This window comes from Charadrius vociferus, unplaced genomic scaffold (assembly GCF_000708025.1).
Source record: "Charadrius vociferus isolate BGI_N301 unplaced genomic scaffold, ASM70802v2 scaffold113, whole genome shotgun sequence".
Lineage (NCBI taxonomy): Eukaryota > Metazoa > Chordata > Aves > Charadriiformes > Charadriidae > Charadrius > Charadrius vociferus.
Genome location: NW_009647755.1, coordinates 671 through 18,579, shown reverse-complemented (window position 1 = coordinate 18,579; position 17,909 = coordinate 671). Strand labels below are relative to the sequence as shown.

The 17,909-nt window shown below is 39.2% G+C and overlaps 1 protein-coding gene across 1 annotated transcript in view; it reads left to right on the top strand.

Annotated features, from left to right (window-relative positions):
* The window catches only part of LOC104283906 (transcription elongation factor B polypeptide 3-like), a 19,586-nt gene that overhangs the window by 1,378 nt on the left and 299 nt on the right, over positions 1–17,909 (top strand). The window contains exons 2-9 of the mRNA XM_009882148.1: positions 5,420–5,476; positions 7,321–7,433; positions 9,601–10,297; positions 11,774–11,873; positions 12,723–12,896; positions 13,502–13,599; positions 14,408–14,588; positions 15,095–15,218. Of these exons, the coding sequence (XP_009880450.1) occupies positions 5,420–5,476; positions 7,321–7,433; positions 9,601–10,297; positions 11,774–11,873; positions 12,723–12,896; positions 13,502–13,599; positions 14,408–14,588; positions 15,095–15,218 (1,544 nt within the window). The remainder of the gene's footprint in view (positions 1–5,419; positions 5,477–7,320; positions 7,434–9,600; positions 10,298–11,773; positions 11,874–12,722; positions 12,897–13,501; positions 13,600–14,407; positions 14,589–15,094; positions 15,219–17,909) is intronic.

Here is a 17,909-nt window from a genome sequence, read left to right as displayed (position 1 = left end):
AGCAGGACAGGAAAAAAAACTGTGCTGTTGTTTATACAGGTAAATGAAATGGTTTTCGTTGACATTGATCATGAAGAAATGTGTTGAGCAGCTGCATGATATTGCATATAAGATGTAGTTGTTGTAGAATTAAAGGATGGTGCCATGATCATGCCACTAGATGAGACTTTATGTAGATATGTACTGCCAAATTTATCTCAGATTATATTCAGCTGATGCTCATAAATATGTGCAAGTCTCTTAAGACATGCTTCTGTATGATTCTGATTACAGTAGCAATACTATGGACCTGACGCAATATATAAAATGGGTTTCAATTGCACTCACCAAAAATAAGTTCCAGACCTCATCAGAAAACAGTTGATTCCTGATTTTGGTTGTGAGTTTGTGGTGGCTTTTTTGGGGGCGGGAAGTGATTATGCATCTGTTCTGACATGATGCTACTCAAATTTCTCTTAACTTAGAAGACAGCAAGCGTTGTAGGGGAATATTACAAATACTGAAGTAGTTTGTGTCAAATGAAGAGAGACTCTTCTAGAAACCAACTTTGATCATGTGTTAGGCTATGTTCATTTGAGCAACACGCATTTTAACATGGCTCAGTGGAAAGTCACAGCTAGGAGCTGTGAATATAGGTCACTCAGGAGACTGTATTTTGGAAAGCATTGACTCAGAAAATGATTCGGAGCTCTGATGTATTACCAGTTGAGCATGAAATTGCAGTACAATGCAGTGGCTTATGGAATAAATGCTATCTTTGGGTAGCTTAGCAGGGTTATGTTATTACCGCTATATACTATTAGAGGGACAATTACAGGAATATTATGTCCTGTTCTGGGGACTGTTTTTAAAAACAACACTGCCAAGCTGGAAAGATAATAAGACAGCCAGAGAATGGCTATAACTTTGGCTAGTGTAACTTACTGAAACTAAAGAACCAAGGTAAAGTGTGTGATTAGTGTTTGCATTGCTGTGTTGTATAAGAAGCTTGAAAGAAGACTCCTTTAATTAGCAGAAAGAAGAGATAATTAGATTCAGTAGCTGAAAACAAAACCAGACAAATTTCTTTTAGGCAAATAGTTTTTTTTTTTGTTTTTTTTTCCCCTTTCCTGGGGGCATAGGAATGACTAGCTTGGGAATGTGTTGGGTTTTTCTAATGTGCTGTCTTCAGAGTCTTGGTGCTCTTTCAAATGAGGTGTCTAGCTCAGCCAGAAGTTACGGGCTTGGTGAAATTTCATGGGCTGCGTTATAGAAGAGAATAAGCTAAATAATAGTAGGGATCCTTTTGAGAGAGAGATGCAGCTAGTGGGGAAGGGGAAAAAGCAGGAAAGAGTTAGTGTGGTGAAATGTTGAATTGGTCTGTTGACCACAGGTGACCTGGGGACCTCTTAATGGGTCCCATCCTTTCTGAGGGCCCAGGCTCAGCTAGAAAAAATGAGGAGATGGTACAACACTTGTATAAGGGATGATGAAGCAACACTTGTGCAGTGGGAAGAGACCAAACTTGGTGCCCCTGAGATCTGTTGTTATCATCACTTGCTTTCAGTTTTTACCCTGGAAATTTTTGTTTGCTCAACGTGCTTCTTACCCATTGTCCATTACCATTGCCCTTTGCTTTCCAAATGCCCACCTGCTTTCCCTCCTCCCCTTCATATTTGGTTGCTTTTGCTCCTGTCTTCACCTTTGCTTTTTTCTCACACCAGTGTGTGTGTGCCAGCTCTTAGTTTGTCCATAAGGCTCTGCTTCTGTTTTCTGTTTGTTGCATGAAGACAGGTGTCTTGGGCTTGCTTGGAATGTCATTTATTGGAAAAAAAACCAACAATCCTAAAGGCTTTGGAATATTCTTTAGAAATCAGTATTTAGGAACTATATAGATTAGTTCAGGAATTGTATATAGAGGTAACTTTCATGTTCTTCATAATTTTTCTATAAACTTTGCGATCTCATTTAAAGTCAATAGATTTTTTCTGTGGGAGACCTCGGCTGGTCCGAGGGATCAAAATGCAAGTTTAACACTGACCCTGAACAGATACCCATGTACCCTTGAAGAGACAGGAGAATCCTGAGAAGATCTGAGCAAACAAGATAAGGGGTGGCAAACATCCTGGCTTTTCCCAGAGCATGAACAGTGCGTGATCAACAATTGTATTGGCTGAATGGAGTGTGATGTGAGAGTGGATTGGGCAAAAGGAGAATGTTAAAATATATGCACAGATAAGCAACCAGGTAAAAGGATATAAAAGAGCACTACTTCTAAAATAAAATATATGATTGCTGCAACTTGATATTCAGTGTCGTATCCGTCTCTACAACCACATTTTTCCATAAGGGTGTAGCTGATAGTGGTATACAAGGTAAAATAAACCCGTAGAGGGTATTGTATGTATTGTATGTATATTGAAGGACTTGGGGGGGGAATTACTCGGTACAGTTCAGTGACATAAGAAGAGCCAGATGGGCTGCAAATGCTATGGTAAAGTATATGGTTAGAGTGAGGCACCTCAACAATCAATTTTTGTTTTGTTTTTGAAGGCCTGGTCAGAACAGACTTCAGATAAATAAAGATAAATAAAGACTTCCATTTTTTTGCCTTATTTATGTAATAATTGTAATGGTGCCCCGTATAAATATCATGATGCCAAAGTTTGTGTTTCTTTAGTTTCAATGACAGGCTTTACTGTGTCTTAGGCTTCACAGTATACCTTTCTGTGGCTTTCACCAAAGTCTGATAGATATTGGAGCTTGGTATTTGTGCTTTAAATAGCAAACAGCCCCTCCTAGTCTTAGATAGAGAAACTGGAACTCTCCAGCAAATAGGATAAATGCTGCTGTTACTGATGTTTGCCACAAATTAAATTTGCTTCTTTCCTGATCCTGTCTGTAACTAAGTTTGGTTCCAAATGCCAAGGGCTCAGAGATGGGTGATTCCTGCCAGCAGGCTGGGTGCTGCCATTTACATTGCACAGTTACAGTCCTGTACATACATAGCAGTTGATCTCACTGGAGCCTGAGCTGTTCGCTGCTTTTGAGAGATCAGGATCGCTTTTCTTAAGAGACTTGTCAGAGTGTTTGATCAGTGCTTTCTATTTTCTTTTTAATGAAACCCTCTTGTTTGTCTTAATTTGCCCAATGTGACACACGTTTCAAGAAAGCAAAATGAACAGTGTGGTCTTTGGTTTACGAAACTTTGAAAGCTTTGGCTGTCATTAAAATGTCTTGACTGCTTTTGGACATGCTTGTCATCTAGGTACTTTTGTAATATAGCCTGTTGGTTTGAAGTTGTATGAATAGTAATTGCCTGCTTCCTGAATGTGTTTTTCCAAAATGAACTCGGCTTTATAAATTAACTTAGTCCAAAACCCATCAAGAGAAAATGCTCACCCCCCCATTTTCTTTGTAGCTGAATGAAAACATCTTTTAGTATTCTTCCACATACGGGTTTGCCTGTGGCCTATGGAATTATTCCCAGTGTTTTGCACTGCTTGAGTATCTGGTCATCCTATATAGCACAATATAACCTGTCAGCATCAAGTTACTTCCTTTTTCATTGCAAAATAAATTAAATGAATGGGGATATATTTTTAATTAAATAAAATAAATGAACTAACATGACACTGATAACATAGTTTCTAATGCTTGTCATTAGCATTGTGAGCAATTACTATTTTTTTTTCCCCTACTTAAGCATCTTTGTAACACAATTTTTCCCTGATGGGATTATTTAGAAAAAGTCTTCAGCTCATGAAATATGTGGTCTATACCTGTGAAGTGTCTGGAAATAATTAAATGTTGAGCTTCTGTTGTTCTCAGAAGGAAGAGCAGTTCTCTTGAAATGCAAAATTATTTTTAACTTCATTGCAGATATTCTTAACACAACTTGCTGGCTTAGGAAGTGTCTTCCTCTGAAATAGGAGATAAGCAGAACTTCACATGGCTTTTGTATGGGTTCTGAAATTTCGGTCAGGAAGCCTTTTTTGTAGGTGTCCTGCCATTTGGTAGTTAGCTGGACTTCTTGGGAGAGAATTGATTTGTTACCTCTGGTATTAGGTGTATGCTTTACTGTTAAAGCTTTTCTCGTGTTTTTCCAGGCTGTGAAGCATTTCTCCTGTACTTCTCTAGGTCTCAGAAATGCTGTTGTAGGGTGGATGATTTAAAGGAAAAACTGCACGCCAGGCATGTAGGTAGAGCCCACTGTACACAATGAAATACAGTGTCGTGGGATTCCACTATTAATGCATTATAGAAATAATGAAACTTAAAACAACAGTGAAGAAAAATATCCCTGCAGTGCAATTGGTGAATTGTTTCTTTGAGTTTGCTACTCGGTTATTTTACTACCTCTTCCACCTCCTGCACCACCATGTCAGAAGCAATATCTAATACAGTAAATGACAGTCCATCAATTATTTAAGTTAGCATAGCTGTTTTTATAGTTAAAAAGTTTCTGGGTAGTCTGTTTTGTATTCCTGCAGGTTCCTGCCATTGCATTTAGAAGTGGCAACGATCTGAAAAACTTGACTAGTATTCCAGGCTTTGTGAAAACACTATGAAATGCTGTTACTTCAGTTGCACATTAATTCTGTCATCTACATAGCATAGCTTTCTGGAAGTTTGTGAAAGATAAGGCAGATTGCTTGTGTGTGATGAGCTGCAAGACTCGGGGATGTTGTAGACCCATTGCCAAAGAATTGTATTATATTGCCAAAGAAGTTTATATTCTGCTTATAAATGAGACTTTTGTGTTATTGAAACACTTCTCATAGGAAGGTGAGCATTTTGTGTTTGAAAAAATTCTCTCCTGCTTTGATGGAAATGTTGAGTTTTGTAACAGGTGTATGCTTTGTCAGTGTAAAACAAAACAGCTGTTCTAGCTTGACCTTGTTTTGTTAATGTACAAATTGCAGCTAAGTTTTCAAAACCATATTTTTTTGCAAACTGGGCTCCCACCAGCCCTGTTATCCTTTCTTGGCCCTGGCTGATGAAGGACTGGTGGTGCTGCTGCTGACTGGGAGACTTGCTGATTTTTGCATGGTGCTGGTTCTGCATAATGCAGCTTTTCTGTTGGCTCTGTGACAAGTGAGCGTCACTGCTATACAAGGACTGTGGGCACATATATGTAGCCTGTACTGCTATATTACTGATATTTGTAATCTCTGTAGTGGTAAATTCATACCTACTGGATTTTGTAGTGTTATTGAAATTGGGGGTTGGCAGAACTGTACTGGTTCACAGCCCAGACTTCAAGCACTGCCCTGGTGTGCAGTAAAGGAGTGCTGACATTTTCCTGGAGTTACTGGATATTCCTCTTAATGCTATTGAGTGCTTTTGGATTAAACATGTGAATGAAGATGAGAAAAACAAAATCGAACTTATGAATATTTGTATTAAAAAAAAAAAATAATCTAATGTTTCCTTCCAGATTATAAAAACACTCAAGGTACTACAGGATTTGGATATGTCACTGGATATTCTAATGGTAAGTGACCAATAATACATTAAACTCTTCCATAGTGAATTGCTGTGTAAATGTCAGGAGTCTGCAATCATCGTGCTAAATTTTGACTCTTAATCAAGATTCGTTTAGAGCTCTGTCCAAGGAACCACGGAGCCTTTTCCAAAAGCCAGCTGGAAGCTGGGCATACAACTTGACAAATGCAGTGTTATGCTAACAGTGATAGTACTGAGCAGGAATCTGAGCATATAGAGAACACTTTGCTACTTGGGGTTAGCTTCTTCCCACTGTAAAACTGCTTTCAAGTCGATGTTTAAGACAAATATGGGTGAACCATTCTTTAGGTCTTCTGTCTTTTAGTAGCAGCTCAATGTTAGTTTCTTGCATTTAAAGAGCAGGCATCCCAAGTAAGGATACTTGTGACTTGTATCCTTATCCGAGCTGCATACTATCAAATTTTTATTAGAAATTCTCATACTGGACTGTGAAGCTTCAAGTTATTATAAGCAATGTGTCTGTATTTTGGGAAGAAAAGTGGGTTTTTGCAAGAGTTCTTTGAAGAGTAAGAGGAAAATATGGTAATTAAGATATTTGGCTAGCCTGTTGAGGCAAAGACATTTGCCTGTGTAAACACAGGTAGATGTCTACTGGAATACAGCAATATTTATGTATTTTTATTAGAAAACAAAATAATCTCATTGCAGTTAGTTGTTTAAAATGACAAAGGGCTTCTGCAGACAATTCGTGTTCCCAGCAAACTTGCATGTTTTATAACATGACAGACTTTGATGGAAGCTTTCAAGTCAAATAGAGGAAAGACATGTCTTATGACTGAGGATTCCACATATTTTTAATGCATTTGAAGAACATAAACAGCTTCAGGAAAGAATCCCACCAAATTTCTTACATCTATTTGCAATACTGTGACCTACCAAACCAGTATTGCTCAAATTATATAGAAGGTAAATATCCTTAAAGTGATTTTAAGGAATTCCTTTCGAAGGTGTGAGCTGATTATGTTGGAGTAGCACATGTATAGCTCTTGCTTAGACTGCACAAAAATACCATTTCACTAGTTATCAAGAGCATTAACAGGTTGCTGCTAGCCTAGTGAATTCCAGGTTTTGTATGCATCTTTAAAGTGAGAGTTTGTGAATCGGAGACGTTTACTGATAGTAGAGGATTAAAAAAAAAAAAACAAAAAAACCTGTGATTTTATATACACTCAAAGTCTGCAAGATAGTTGTGGTTAAACAACACAAAAGCTCACTAGAGCAAGACTTGAAGGCACAATGGTAATGTGAAAGTAATTGTACTGGGGGAAAAAAGAAAATGACAGGTTTTAAATGTCTTTTATTCCCCCCCCCCCCCCCCGTGGCTGAAATAGAGACTGAGTTTAGTCATGCAAACTCTGCACCTCTGACCCTTCTACTCCATACTACTCTTGGTTGAGATGCATTTTAGATTACAATACATCCATCATATATGCTCTCTATGTGCTAAAGTGTCCCTGCATAAGCCTAAAGGGAATTTGAATTGATTAATCTAATTTGGTGGAGCAGTATGCATTTTGTGGGTGTAAGCATTCCAGCCAAGTGAAATTCCTGGAATATATAGATTTGATGGAAGAAAATGACATCTCTTAGTTTTATGAATTAAGACTACATTTTGTTCACCATATTTGGTTATAAATATCTACCTTTCCTTCAGTTGTGCTTGCAGTATAAAGAGTGCATTTATTTCTTTAGTTGTCATAAGACTGCTCTGACTACTAGGCTAATACTGTTTGTAGCAGTTTTAGAGAAGATTTTGTTTAGTATGTTTGTTGTGATTTATTCTGCTCATCTTTCTTGCACTATCTTCAACAGGAAACTGGCATAGGCAAGACAGTTAACAGTTTTAGGAAACATGCCACTGCTGGGAATGTAGCTAAAACACTGATAAAACAGTGGAAAAAACTTACGCTTCCCGAAAATAAAAGGTAAGTGTGAACTAACTTTTAGAAAAAAGGTTAATTATACTGTAGTGTAACTTCATAAAATGCAACTTAGAAAGCTTAGGAAAGTGTTTGGAATGACAAATATACATTAGGACAAATGCATAAATTGAATGAGAGAAATGAGTCTTTGTTGTGGTTTTATTTCAGCCGGTAGTAAGAACCACGCAGCCACTCATGCGGTTTTCCACCTTCCCCCTGAAGGGTAGGGAGAAAAGGAGGGGAAAGGAAAAAGGGGAAAAAAACCCCAACCTTGTGGGCTGAGATAAAGACAGCTTAATAGAACAATATCAGACAAGGAAAATAGCGATAATTAAAATGGTAAAAGAATAGACAAGACAAGGGGACAAGTCACCCAGTAAATTGGTACCATCCCAAGCAGTGATTGCAAGTACCTGCTGTCCAGCTAACCCCATTTATATACTGAGCATGATGTCTATAGTACAGAATATTCCATTAGCCATTCCATTTTTCTGTCTGTGCTCCTTCTCAGCTTCTGTGGGAAGCTGAAAAAAGTCCTTGGAAAAATAAAAACATCACCTGGCAACAGCTAAAACAATATGCATTATTGACATTCCTGTCATACCCAATCTGAAACGCAGCAACCAGTAGAAAGAAAATTAACTCTATCCCAGCTGAAGCTCTGTGGAAAGGGACCTGGGAGTCCTGGTGGACAACAGGATGACCATGAGCTGGCAATGTGCCCTGGCGGCCAAGAAGGCGAATGGCATCCTGGGGTGCATCAAGAGGGAGGTCATCGTCCCCCTCTACTCTGCCCTGGTGAGGCCGCATCTGGAGTACTGCGTCCAGTTCTGGGCTCCCTAGTTCAAGAAAGACAGGGATCTGCTGGTGAGGGTCCAGCAAAGGGCTATTTTTTCAGTCTTTTTTCAGTGGCGCCCAGTGATAGGACGAGGGGTAATGGGCATAAACTTGAACATAGGAAGTTCCATCTTAACATGAGGAGGAACTTCTTTACTTTGAGGGTAGTGGAGCACTGGAACAGGCTGCCTAGAGAGGTTGTGGAGTCTCCCACTCTGGAGACATTCAAAACCTGTCTGGACACTGTCCTGTGCCACCTGTTGTAGGTGACCCTGCTCTGGCAGGGGGGTTGGACTAGATGATCTCCAGAGGTCCCTTCCAACCCTGACCATTCTGTGATTCTGTGAAACTAGGACAGTCTTGTATAAAACACCAGAAAACAAGTCAGAGCAACCAGTATGAGTCAGTTAGCCAGCCAGCACTCAGACTTCCAGCTGCTTTTTTTTTCCTCTTTTTTTTTTTTTTTTTTAACTGGTACAGGTTCTTAAGTCCCAGCTGGTGCAAGTAGGACTGAGCCAATGATGGGCACTGCCCTGCACTTCTTCAGGGGAGTGGGAAGCTTGCTCTTTCTTCCCAGAGGTGGTGGTTAAATGAGGCAGCTCTCCAGTGATTTTGGTTGTATAGAGGACTTTCCTGTAATGTACTTGTGGACTGAGAGAGGCTTCCAATATTGGAGGTGTCACACTGAAGAGATGCAACTTCTTCTCCGAATTAAGTCAGCCAACACTGCCATGGCCTGACTAACTGTGCTTTAGATGTTTTGCAGACCTCTGACAATTTGAGGTAGTTGAGCTAAGAAAGCCAAAGGTTTAGATTGCCTCAACAGTACATTTTAAATCTGTTGTTCAAACAATGAGAAAGTGAAATACCAGAACCCGTGATAAGCAAAGCATAAAGACTGATGTGTTGTAATCTGTATCACCTACAGAGCATGTTGTAAATTCTCTGTCTCCTAACTATTTCAAGTACTGTGTCTGTGTTATAAAGCATGCAGGGAAGACTGTAAAAAGTCGTATCTAACACGTTAAAAGCAAGCAGTACTGTGTCAGGCATGTTTTCCTATGGATGGTTATGTCCCTACTCCCCACTTGTCGTCTTGTCAATTCTTGTTGCAGTATTTAGCACTGCTGGACCCAAGAACTGCTTCTCTGGGATTCTGTATGGATAATGTTCAGCAGAGCACAGTTCTGGGTCTTATAAAATTATGACACATGGTGTGATTTAATGCTTTTAGTTTTACTAATATAGGTAAAAAGATTGTTCAAGAATTTAGCATCACATATAGCATGGGATGTGATATTTTTTTTTTAATTATTTTTTTTAACCGTTGCAGTGATCCCAGAGGAAGAAAACAAAATACTGGAAAAGAAAAAGATGAGACAAAATCTTCTATTTCAAAGGAGATTAAGCCTTCGGAGAAGTCCAAAGCATCTTTACTGGCCTCCAGAAGTTCCAGTAGCGCTCCCATTTCTAAAAAGTTGAATAAGCAGCGTACTTGTAGTGAAAAGACCCACCAAAACGGAGATTCTGAGTGTCAAAAAGAATGTGATAATAAAGAATGTAGCAGCAGTGGTTCTAAGCATGCTTCCCAGGGTAACAATCCTCAAGCTAAAGACAGTGACTTCAAAGAGAGAACCTCCACAGACAGTAAGAAAGTTTCAGAAAAGCAGTGTTCCTCTGTAGCCAATAAAAACTTATCACCCCTGAAGGAAAAACCTAGTAAGGATGCTTCCAAACAGAGAAACCCTAAGCATGTGAAGAAACCAAACCAAAAACTTGTCATAAAAAGCAAAGCTGAATTATCTAGTGATGAGGAATTTGAGCCCCCTACGATGTCTTTTGAATCATATCTTAATTATGATCAGGTTACCAAAAAAAGAAAGAGGAAGGCTTGTTCTACAGGTAAACAGACAAAGAAGTGCAGTGAACAGAACAGCTCATTACCACAAAAGACTTCAAAATTTTCACAAGCAAAAGAGGGAGAGGAAGATGTTAAAAAATGTGATCAGTCAGAAACTCCCAATAAAAAGGTAAGCCACTGCATGGTTGAGATAATAGCAAATAAACTGCAGACGAATAAGTGCTTTGGACTCTTCTTTTTGGTGAAAATCAGCTGTATTTATTTTAAGCAATAGATTGCATGGCTCTGACATACCGGTTGCATTGCAATTGCCAATAATTGCAATAATAGGGGCAAAAAAAAAGATTGTTTATCGCATACTGGCAGTTTACAATCAACTTCTTTTGTATTTTTAGGATTATTTCCAATATGGCAATAGTTTTTGATCCATATCAGCTAATCTCTTTTTACCCGCAACATAAAGGTACTTACCTCTGGAAACGTGTCTCCTTCTTCAGTTCTTGACCAGCCTGACTTGTGACTATAGCAGCTGTTTGTGTATAGCACAGTCATCTTGTCAGATGCCGTGGTTCTTTAATAGGGAATGTTAAGGTCTGCATTGGAACTAAACTTTCTCCTTTTAATGCATTGAAGTAAACCACAGTATTGCATATAAAAATAGCTTATACATGTTTGCAATGTGAATTATCCTAGTCCCTTGAAGTGAAAGAAGTTTAAGTAGCTCCTCTGAGCCAAGGTAGATCTAAACATGTGTATTAATTAGACCTTTAAATGAAGCCCTTTTTGTGCACTGGGAATTTGAGGTCTCTTCGGTCTTTTATCTTTACTGTGTTGTCAAAGCTCCAGGCTTTATTTATTGTGGAAGATCTACAATCTGAATGTAGTATCTTCTCTCCCAAATGGAGAAATATTAATGTAGAGGCTCATGTATGATACTCTACCATAAACTGTTTGAGGAAAAATCTTGGACATTCAAGCAATTGTGAAGAGTTATTAAACATAACAAAATGAAGTTCAGGGAGATGCAAGTTTTGGGCTGTAAGTGCCTGGCTTACAATTGGAGGACACCTAAGACCCAATTTAGATCTTGCACGTAATGCTGAGCGTTTGTAGGGACCTGTACTTACCAGGCTGCTGCATCTTTAAATCCCTTTTTAAGGGGTTATCTGTGAAAAGTTTAGGCTAAATGGCCTATCCAGCATGATATAGGAGACTTGATAGGACCAGTTATAAAGATGTTTCTTGTCTTTTGGGATGCCATTTAGTTTGCCTTTAAACATTTAATTGTGGTTTTGTATTCTTGCAGTTTTGTCTCATTCACTGCATGCCTCTGACCTCAATAGTGATTTATCTGAAAGCCTTTTAGCTGAACACATCTGCTCTTTTCTTTAATGTCTTTTTATGCACTGATTGCAGATATCCCACTAGGTTCCTTTTGTGATGTAGTCTTGGTAAGTAGAGTATGAAAGGGTATGCTGAAAAGTGATCCAGTGAGTAAATTTTAGTGCAGAAAAGAAATAATTCTAGTTATCCTAGTTAACTATAGGGTTTGCTTGAGGGTTGTGTTTTTTTTTTTTAGTTTATTCTAAGCCTCAGTAAGCCCAAATTTGTAATGTTGAAGCAACGTTTCCTTGACTCTGCACAGGCCAAGGTGGCATCCCTCCAAGATCTCCTTAATACTCCACTGCCTAAATTTCTGACAGGCATCTCAATCTCGTCTCCCTCATATGCTGCAGACTTTAAAGGTAAGTAGTATGCAAGGCTGATAAATGTGAAATAGTGCAGTTTTTTACAGCTCTATGTAGAGATGTCGCTATCCCCTTTCCTAATATACTATATTAGCTCGTCTGTCTGTGGCAAAGAAATGCCTTAGCTTCACTTTCTCATCTGTAGAAATTATGTTGAAGTGGAAGGGAGTTATAAAGGCTTCCTTCTTATGTCTTGCTGAATAAAGAAATACTGTAGAAGGTTATCACAGATGTAGAGAAGGCATAGATCAGGTGGTCGTTTTACAGGCTCTGTTTATCTTTACTCCTGTCTATACCTTATAGCAGGCAAAACTTTAGTAGAAATTATCTTAGGTAAAACAAATACAGGAAGCAATACGTCACGCTTTGGCATAGGAACTTGCGAGCGCCTTTATAGGTAGGTAACACAAAGTGCCAGTGGTTCTCCTACCAGCTCTGATGAGGTTTCAGTGGTTTCATATCACTCTGGTCTTGAAACATCACTGCTATTGCAGCTTCTGGCTTCGCTAGGATAACTCGAGAAGGTCAATGGTGTGCTGTGGACTGGTAACAGAGTAATATAGATGTGAATACAGCTCATGTAGACCTGAGCTAAATAATGTAAGGCTGCTCTGAGTTGGTGCAACTCACTTGCAACGTACGTGCTGTCTTGGTGTTAGATGATGAATGGACTTCTGTAACATATAATACATATAAGGGCCCCAAACTGTAATGCAGTAACTTTGCATTTCAAGAAAAATGGATATACGTGTGTCCTATCAGCTGTGTTTCTCTCAAAGCTGAATGTTTAAAGCATTCTAAAATGTCATGAGGTAAAGGAAACCCTGCCTGATGTTTTGTTTGCAGCTTCCCCGGCACCTGTTGTAGAAGCACCCCAGCAAGTCAGTGAGACTATTCAATTCACAGGACGGAGACTGAAGTCTAAAATGCAAGTTTACTCCGGCTCTAAAACAGTCTTTCTTTCAAAGATGCTTACGCTGTATGAACAGTGCATCCGTGTGCTTCAAAATAGTATTGATTGTGAGTACTTTAAGGGATTTGTAGTAGGCTGTGCCTGAAAGTGTATCAGATTCCTTTTTTTCCTCCATGCCATCAACTGGCCTACTAAAAGATATTGCCCCTCCCTACAAAAGGTGACTCAGAGCACATTGAAAGGCACTTAAAAAAAAAAAAAATTAAAGGATTTACGGCCATGCTAAAATGTAGTTTTGTTTTGAAAGCTTACCTTTTTTTAAAGTTCCAATTTTATTTTAAATATAATGTCCTATAAATCATAAGCCAAAAAGCCTGCTGACTTTATTTTCCCTCCAAGATGTTTGTTTACATAAATTGGAATGAGCGATCAAGAAATTGTTTATTCCCTTGCATAGGCAGAGAGGGGAGTGATGCATATTGGTAAAGATGGGGCAATAGCTATTCAAAGATGCTTTCTCCATCCTCAAATATAACTGCCAGTCAGTATGGAACTGCTGATTTATAAATATTTTCATAGCCTGATTTCAAAACACATGTTCTCTTAGTGCTTTCTAAAATTAACTGTATTTTTATTTTTAAACTGTTTGGTGAGTGGTCTTACTCACTGGGTAAAATAAATCAGATACTGAAAATACTGTCCTCTTTTGTAGCGCTACATGAAGTAGGAGGTGTGCCCTTTGAAATTCTTGAGCCTGTGCTAACACGTTGCACACCAGAGCAGTTGTTTCGAATAGAGGAATGTAATCCGGTAAATTCTGCCTTGTTAAATTCAGGGAACCACAGAGGACATGAGGCATCTGTTTCTGCCTTCCTTGCACCCTTTTTGATAAAGAGTCTCCATGGGTTACACTGGGTTTCTGTCTTGCCTATTTATTTCTTGACCTCAGCTGTCATTATCAAGCCTCCCTTTCCTGAGTGTTAGGATTTAAAGGAGAGTTATTACTGATGACTAAGTAAAAGCCAGTGGGGGTAGAAAAATATTTCTCCTTCTAAAAATAAGCAGAAAAACAAAAAAGACCACAATATTTACTACTGAAATAGCTGGGGAAGTCACAATAGAACCATTTTCAAGTTACACTCTTAAGGCTGCAAAGCATATCAGGAAGTATCTGGGATGAGATTTCATGTATGTGGTAGATTTCTTATCTACGCTGTTAGGACTTTAGCTCCATGATGCATTTAGACATTGAGGTTCTGAGCATGTAGCACTTCGTAGTGCAAATTGGCCATTTCTCTGCATGCCTAAAGTTGAGAGCTGGTGCGGCCTGAGCCTGTGCTGGAAACAGAAGTCTAGCCTGTAAGTGTGGCTCATTAACTCAAATACAGAGCTCTGCTACTGGAAGCTATGTGATTTCTAGACTGAAGTCAGTATCTGCATGGTATTGCCACGCTCCATGTTGGGGGTACCTGTGACAGCATGTGTAGTGGGATTCTATGATTTATTCTGCACCTTTCTCCACCAGGGAACTGGGCTTTGTCTACAGGCTCAGCTAACGGGTAGTCTTGAAAATGTTATTTTTAAATCTTTGATTTAAGATGCCTTGTGTTCAAATCAGATGTTTACAAAAGAGTCGGACCACTTGTGGAAGAAACACTGCCAAAGAGATTTTAAAAATGAGAGCCTCCTGGAATATGAGTCTTGGCGTGAAATGTACTTGAGACTGTTTAATCAGAGAGAGGAAAAACTGAAGGTGCTTACAAAAAATATTCTTTCAGCTCAGTCTGAGAAACCAAAAGGTAAAATCTGCGCTTAACTTTTCTACTTATCAAACCCAGTCTCTTCTGCTATTTTTGACACTTAATATGTAGGTTTTAGTGATTTGTTTGCACTGAGCACTAATGCTATACCTCTAGGAGAAGTCATCAAGAAAGAATACTTTTCCTTTTAATTTACAAGTTGCTCAAAAAATAAATACAAGCATTAATATGATACATTAATACATAATATTTGCAGCATACGATAGACAAACCTTACTAGTTAGACTGAGGATTCCACATAACAATGCAAAGACTGCAAATGTAATTACAAATACCAAAGTTAACATGAAGAAATACTGTATGCAGTCTGTATGTGATTTGCTACGGTTCAGTTACTACTTTGGTCCCAGATTCTACTTTTCTGAATTACTTATTTTTTCCCCAGTTTAAGCATAGAAATTGCCACACAACCATATTATCGACTGAGCTTTGAACATAAAGTGTAAACAAAGTCACATATCCTCTGCTCCTTGCTTCTGTGTTAGGCAGGCAAGTAAAAATGGCTTATGTGACCAGTGCGGCAAAGCCACCCAGGAACGTTCGCCGACAGCAAGAAATACATGGGACGGCAGGACCTGTCACCCAACTTCATCCCATAGACAAATACAAGTAAGTGTTCTGTATTATGCTTTTAATTTGAGTTTAGATGTCTTTGTCAATACGAAAGCTTGCTGGCAAAATATTTCTGAAGTTATAAATAGCTCTCTACTTACTTTCCTTTTTAAAGTAGCTAGTGGCTAGAAACTAACTTGCCTTTTTAAGTCTAGTGTGCTCCTCTGCCATGTATGCATTGTCATCGCACATTTCTTCAAAGTGCCAGCGATGAATTCACCCGCCCAGCTGGAGAGTGAGTGGATGCTGTTGGTTTTTTCCAGATTACACTAATGCCACTTGACATCCTGGGGAGATTCCAGTGTTTATGTTTCATGTTTATAAACCTGCCTAGTAGCCTCACATGTTCTCTTGCTTTCATAAAAAAACAGTCAGCTGTCTGGAGCGATACAGCTGATGAGAGTGAATCTCAGCAACTTTTAATGCTCTTGGATGGTGGGTTTCTGCTTTGGCAGCTTAAAGGGGTGTCTGGAACAGTCTGTGGTAGCCAATGCTAATCACTAGAAGAACAGAAAACTGGGATTCCACAAATGTTTCCTTTGTACATTACAAAGCCAGATTTTCTTTGTGACATCTTAGTTCAGAGTAGCTCAACAGCCATGAGAACCAAAGCTGAGATGTGATGTTTGTCCTACTGCTCCTGCCAGCCTAATGAACTCTCTTGTATCCAAGAGGATGGCTGCAACAGGGAGATAAACTAGTCGTAGCATCAGCTTCTACCTCTTCTTACTGTCTCAACTGTGTGGAGACAGACTGCTGGTTTTTACTGTTTGAATATCTGTTCTTGTCTGAAAGAAAAGTCAGCAGTTTGATTTAGAAGTGTCCCATGTGTTGCTGTGTCAGCAGTTGGACTATGAAGTTATGGAGGGTATTCATACTGCCTGAACGTGGGTATCTTAAGCTGTGGTGACTTATTCTGCTATGGCTGCTGGTAGCATGGTGCCCTCCTTTTTCCCCGTTGCCTGTGGTTGTTTCCATGTTGGCATAGCTGCTTTTCAACTCGCCTTCCCAAAATTATCCCTTTGCGGGAGCAGCAGGTGGAACATTTTTCATTAATCTGAATTAAAGAACAGTTATGGAGGTTGACAAATATGCAAGTGGATAGTGCCAGATAGCTGGGAACAGGGACAATAAAACTTAAGCTGTTGCAAATGTGATGCAAGACTGACAGTACAGCTGGACATGTCGGGGAAAGTCACTTTAAGTTGTTTCTGTTATGATGCTGCAGTGCCTGCTGTTGTGCTCAGTAATTGGTTGTAGGCACATGAACTAGATAACTGAACTGACCTCTGTTTACTGAGGGGGGACGTCAGCTCTGGTCATCATACAGGTGCTAATCAGTTGGTGGTGGAAGTTTAGTTCAGCTGGAGGTTTGTATCAAAACCACAGGAAAGTGTTTTCTGTAAATTTTAGGAGCTTGACTCAGTGGTGGTGGTATGGGGCAGGAATGACAGCCTGGATGTAGGAACTCTTTAAAATCAGCTTTTACACCAGATAAGATGTTTTTATAGCTGCGCGTTTAGCTGATGAAATTAGAAAACTGCTTTCCATATTGTTGCTGTTTTCAATGAAAAGATCCACACCAAGGCAGTAGCTTAAGGCACTTCAAGTTAGGCTTTTGAGTTCAGTTGCCCTGTGGGAGGTTGAATCTGTTTTGTGACAGACCAGCCTTCCAGTTTAGGTGCTTCAAGCACAGTAGTGTAAATGTCCTTTGTGCTCCAGTAATCTCTGGACCAGTAGCTGAATGATGTCCTCAAAGCCCTGCACGTGTGTGTGGTTTTCTTTCTCAGGCATGATAAATTAGGCAGAACTGTTGTGTGAAACAAGCTGTAAGAAGGTCATTGCTTTATCTTCTCAAGAAACAAGAGTTTGTTTAGGCATGATGAGTTTAACATCGTTGCTTTGCCCACGTCCTCTGAAAAACTATCAGTTTTTCAAGTTGTAGAATTTGTACAGCTGAAATCTTCACTTAAGAAGCTGGTCTCACAGGAGGTGCAAAGGTCCTGTGGCAGACATGTGGATCTCCAGCAGGCGGCTGCTGCTGTCTGCAGTTTGGCGTGCAGCAGTATAGGGTACCTGGCAGCAGATGTCAGTGACTGGCTCTGAGGCATACAAGGCTGCCCAGACTGGTGACATGCTGACACTTTAATGCTGTGTTTGTTTAACTGTCTTTAGCAGTAGGTATCAGCTCTGTATCTGTGTCTGCCTCAGTCCTTGTCCTGTTGATTGAGGATTCCAACCTAATATTTAGGGTTAGTTATTTTGCCTTTTTCTAGACATTCCTACTTTAAAAAAAAAAAAAGCTTGTGTAAATTTGCCCTCATTTTGTGTCAGAGCTAGTTAGCAGTTCAGCTGTGTTCAAAGAGGAAAATAAACACAGAGTAAACTAGAGCACAGGGCACTATGAATCACAATGTTATTGCTAAGCGTTTTGATCTGTCACAAATTCTGATAATTTAGAGAGAAATACGATGCATCAAGTCTAATAAATGGAAAACTTGTGCAAGAATGGAAATGGGCTATGACCACCTGAGATCCCTTCTAACCCGAATTATCCTATGACTTTTAAATGTATAAAGTCTTAAATGTTTGTGATAATTTTTTTTTTTCAAAATGAGCCAGAGCAAATAGTAGTTTGATATCAACTTTTTTCTTATTTCCTTTTTTTAAAAGAACAAGGATGGCAGA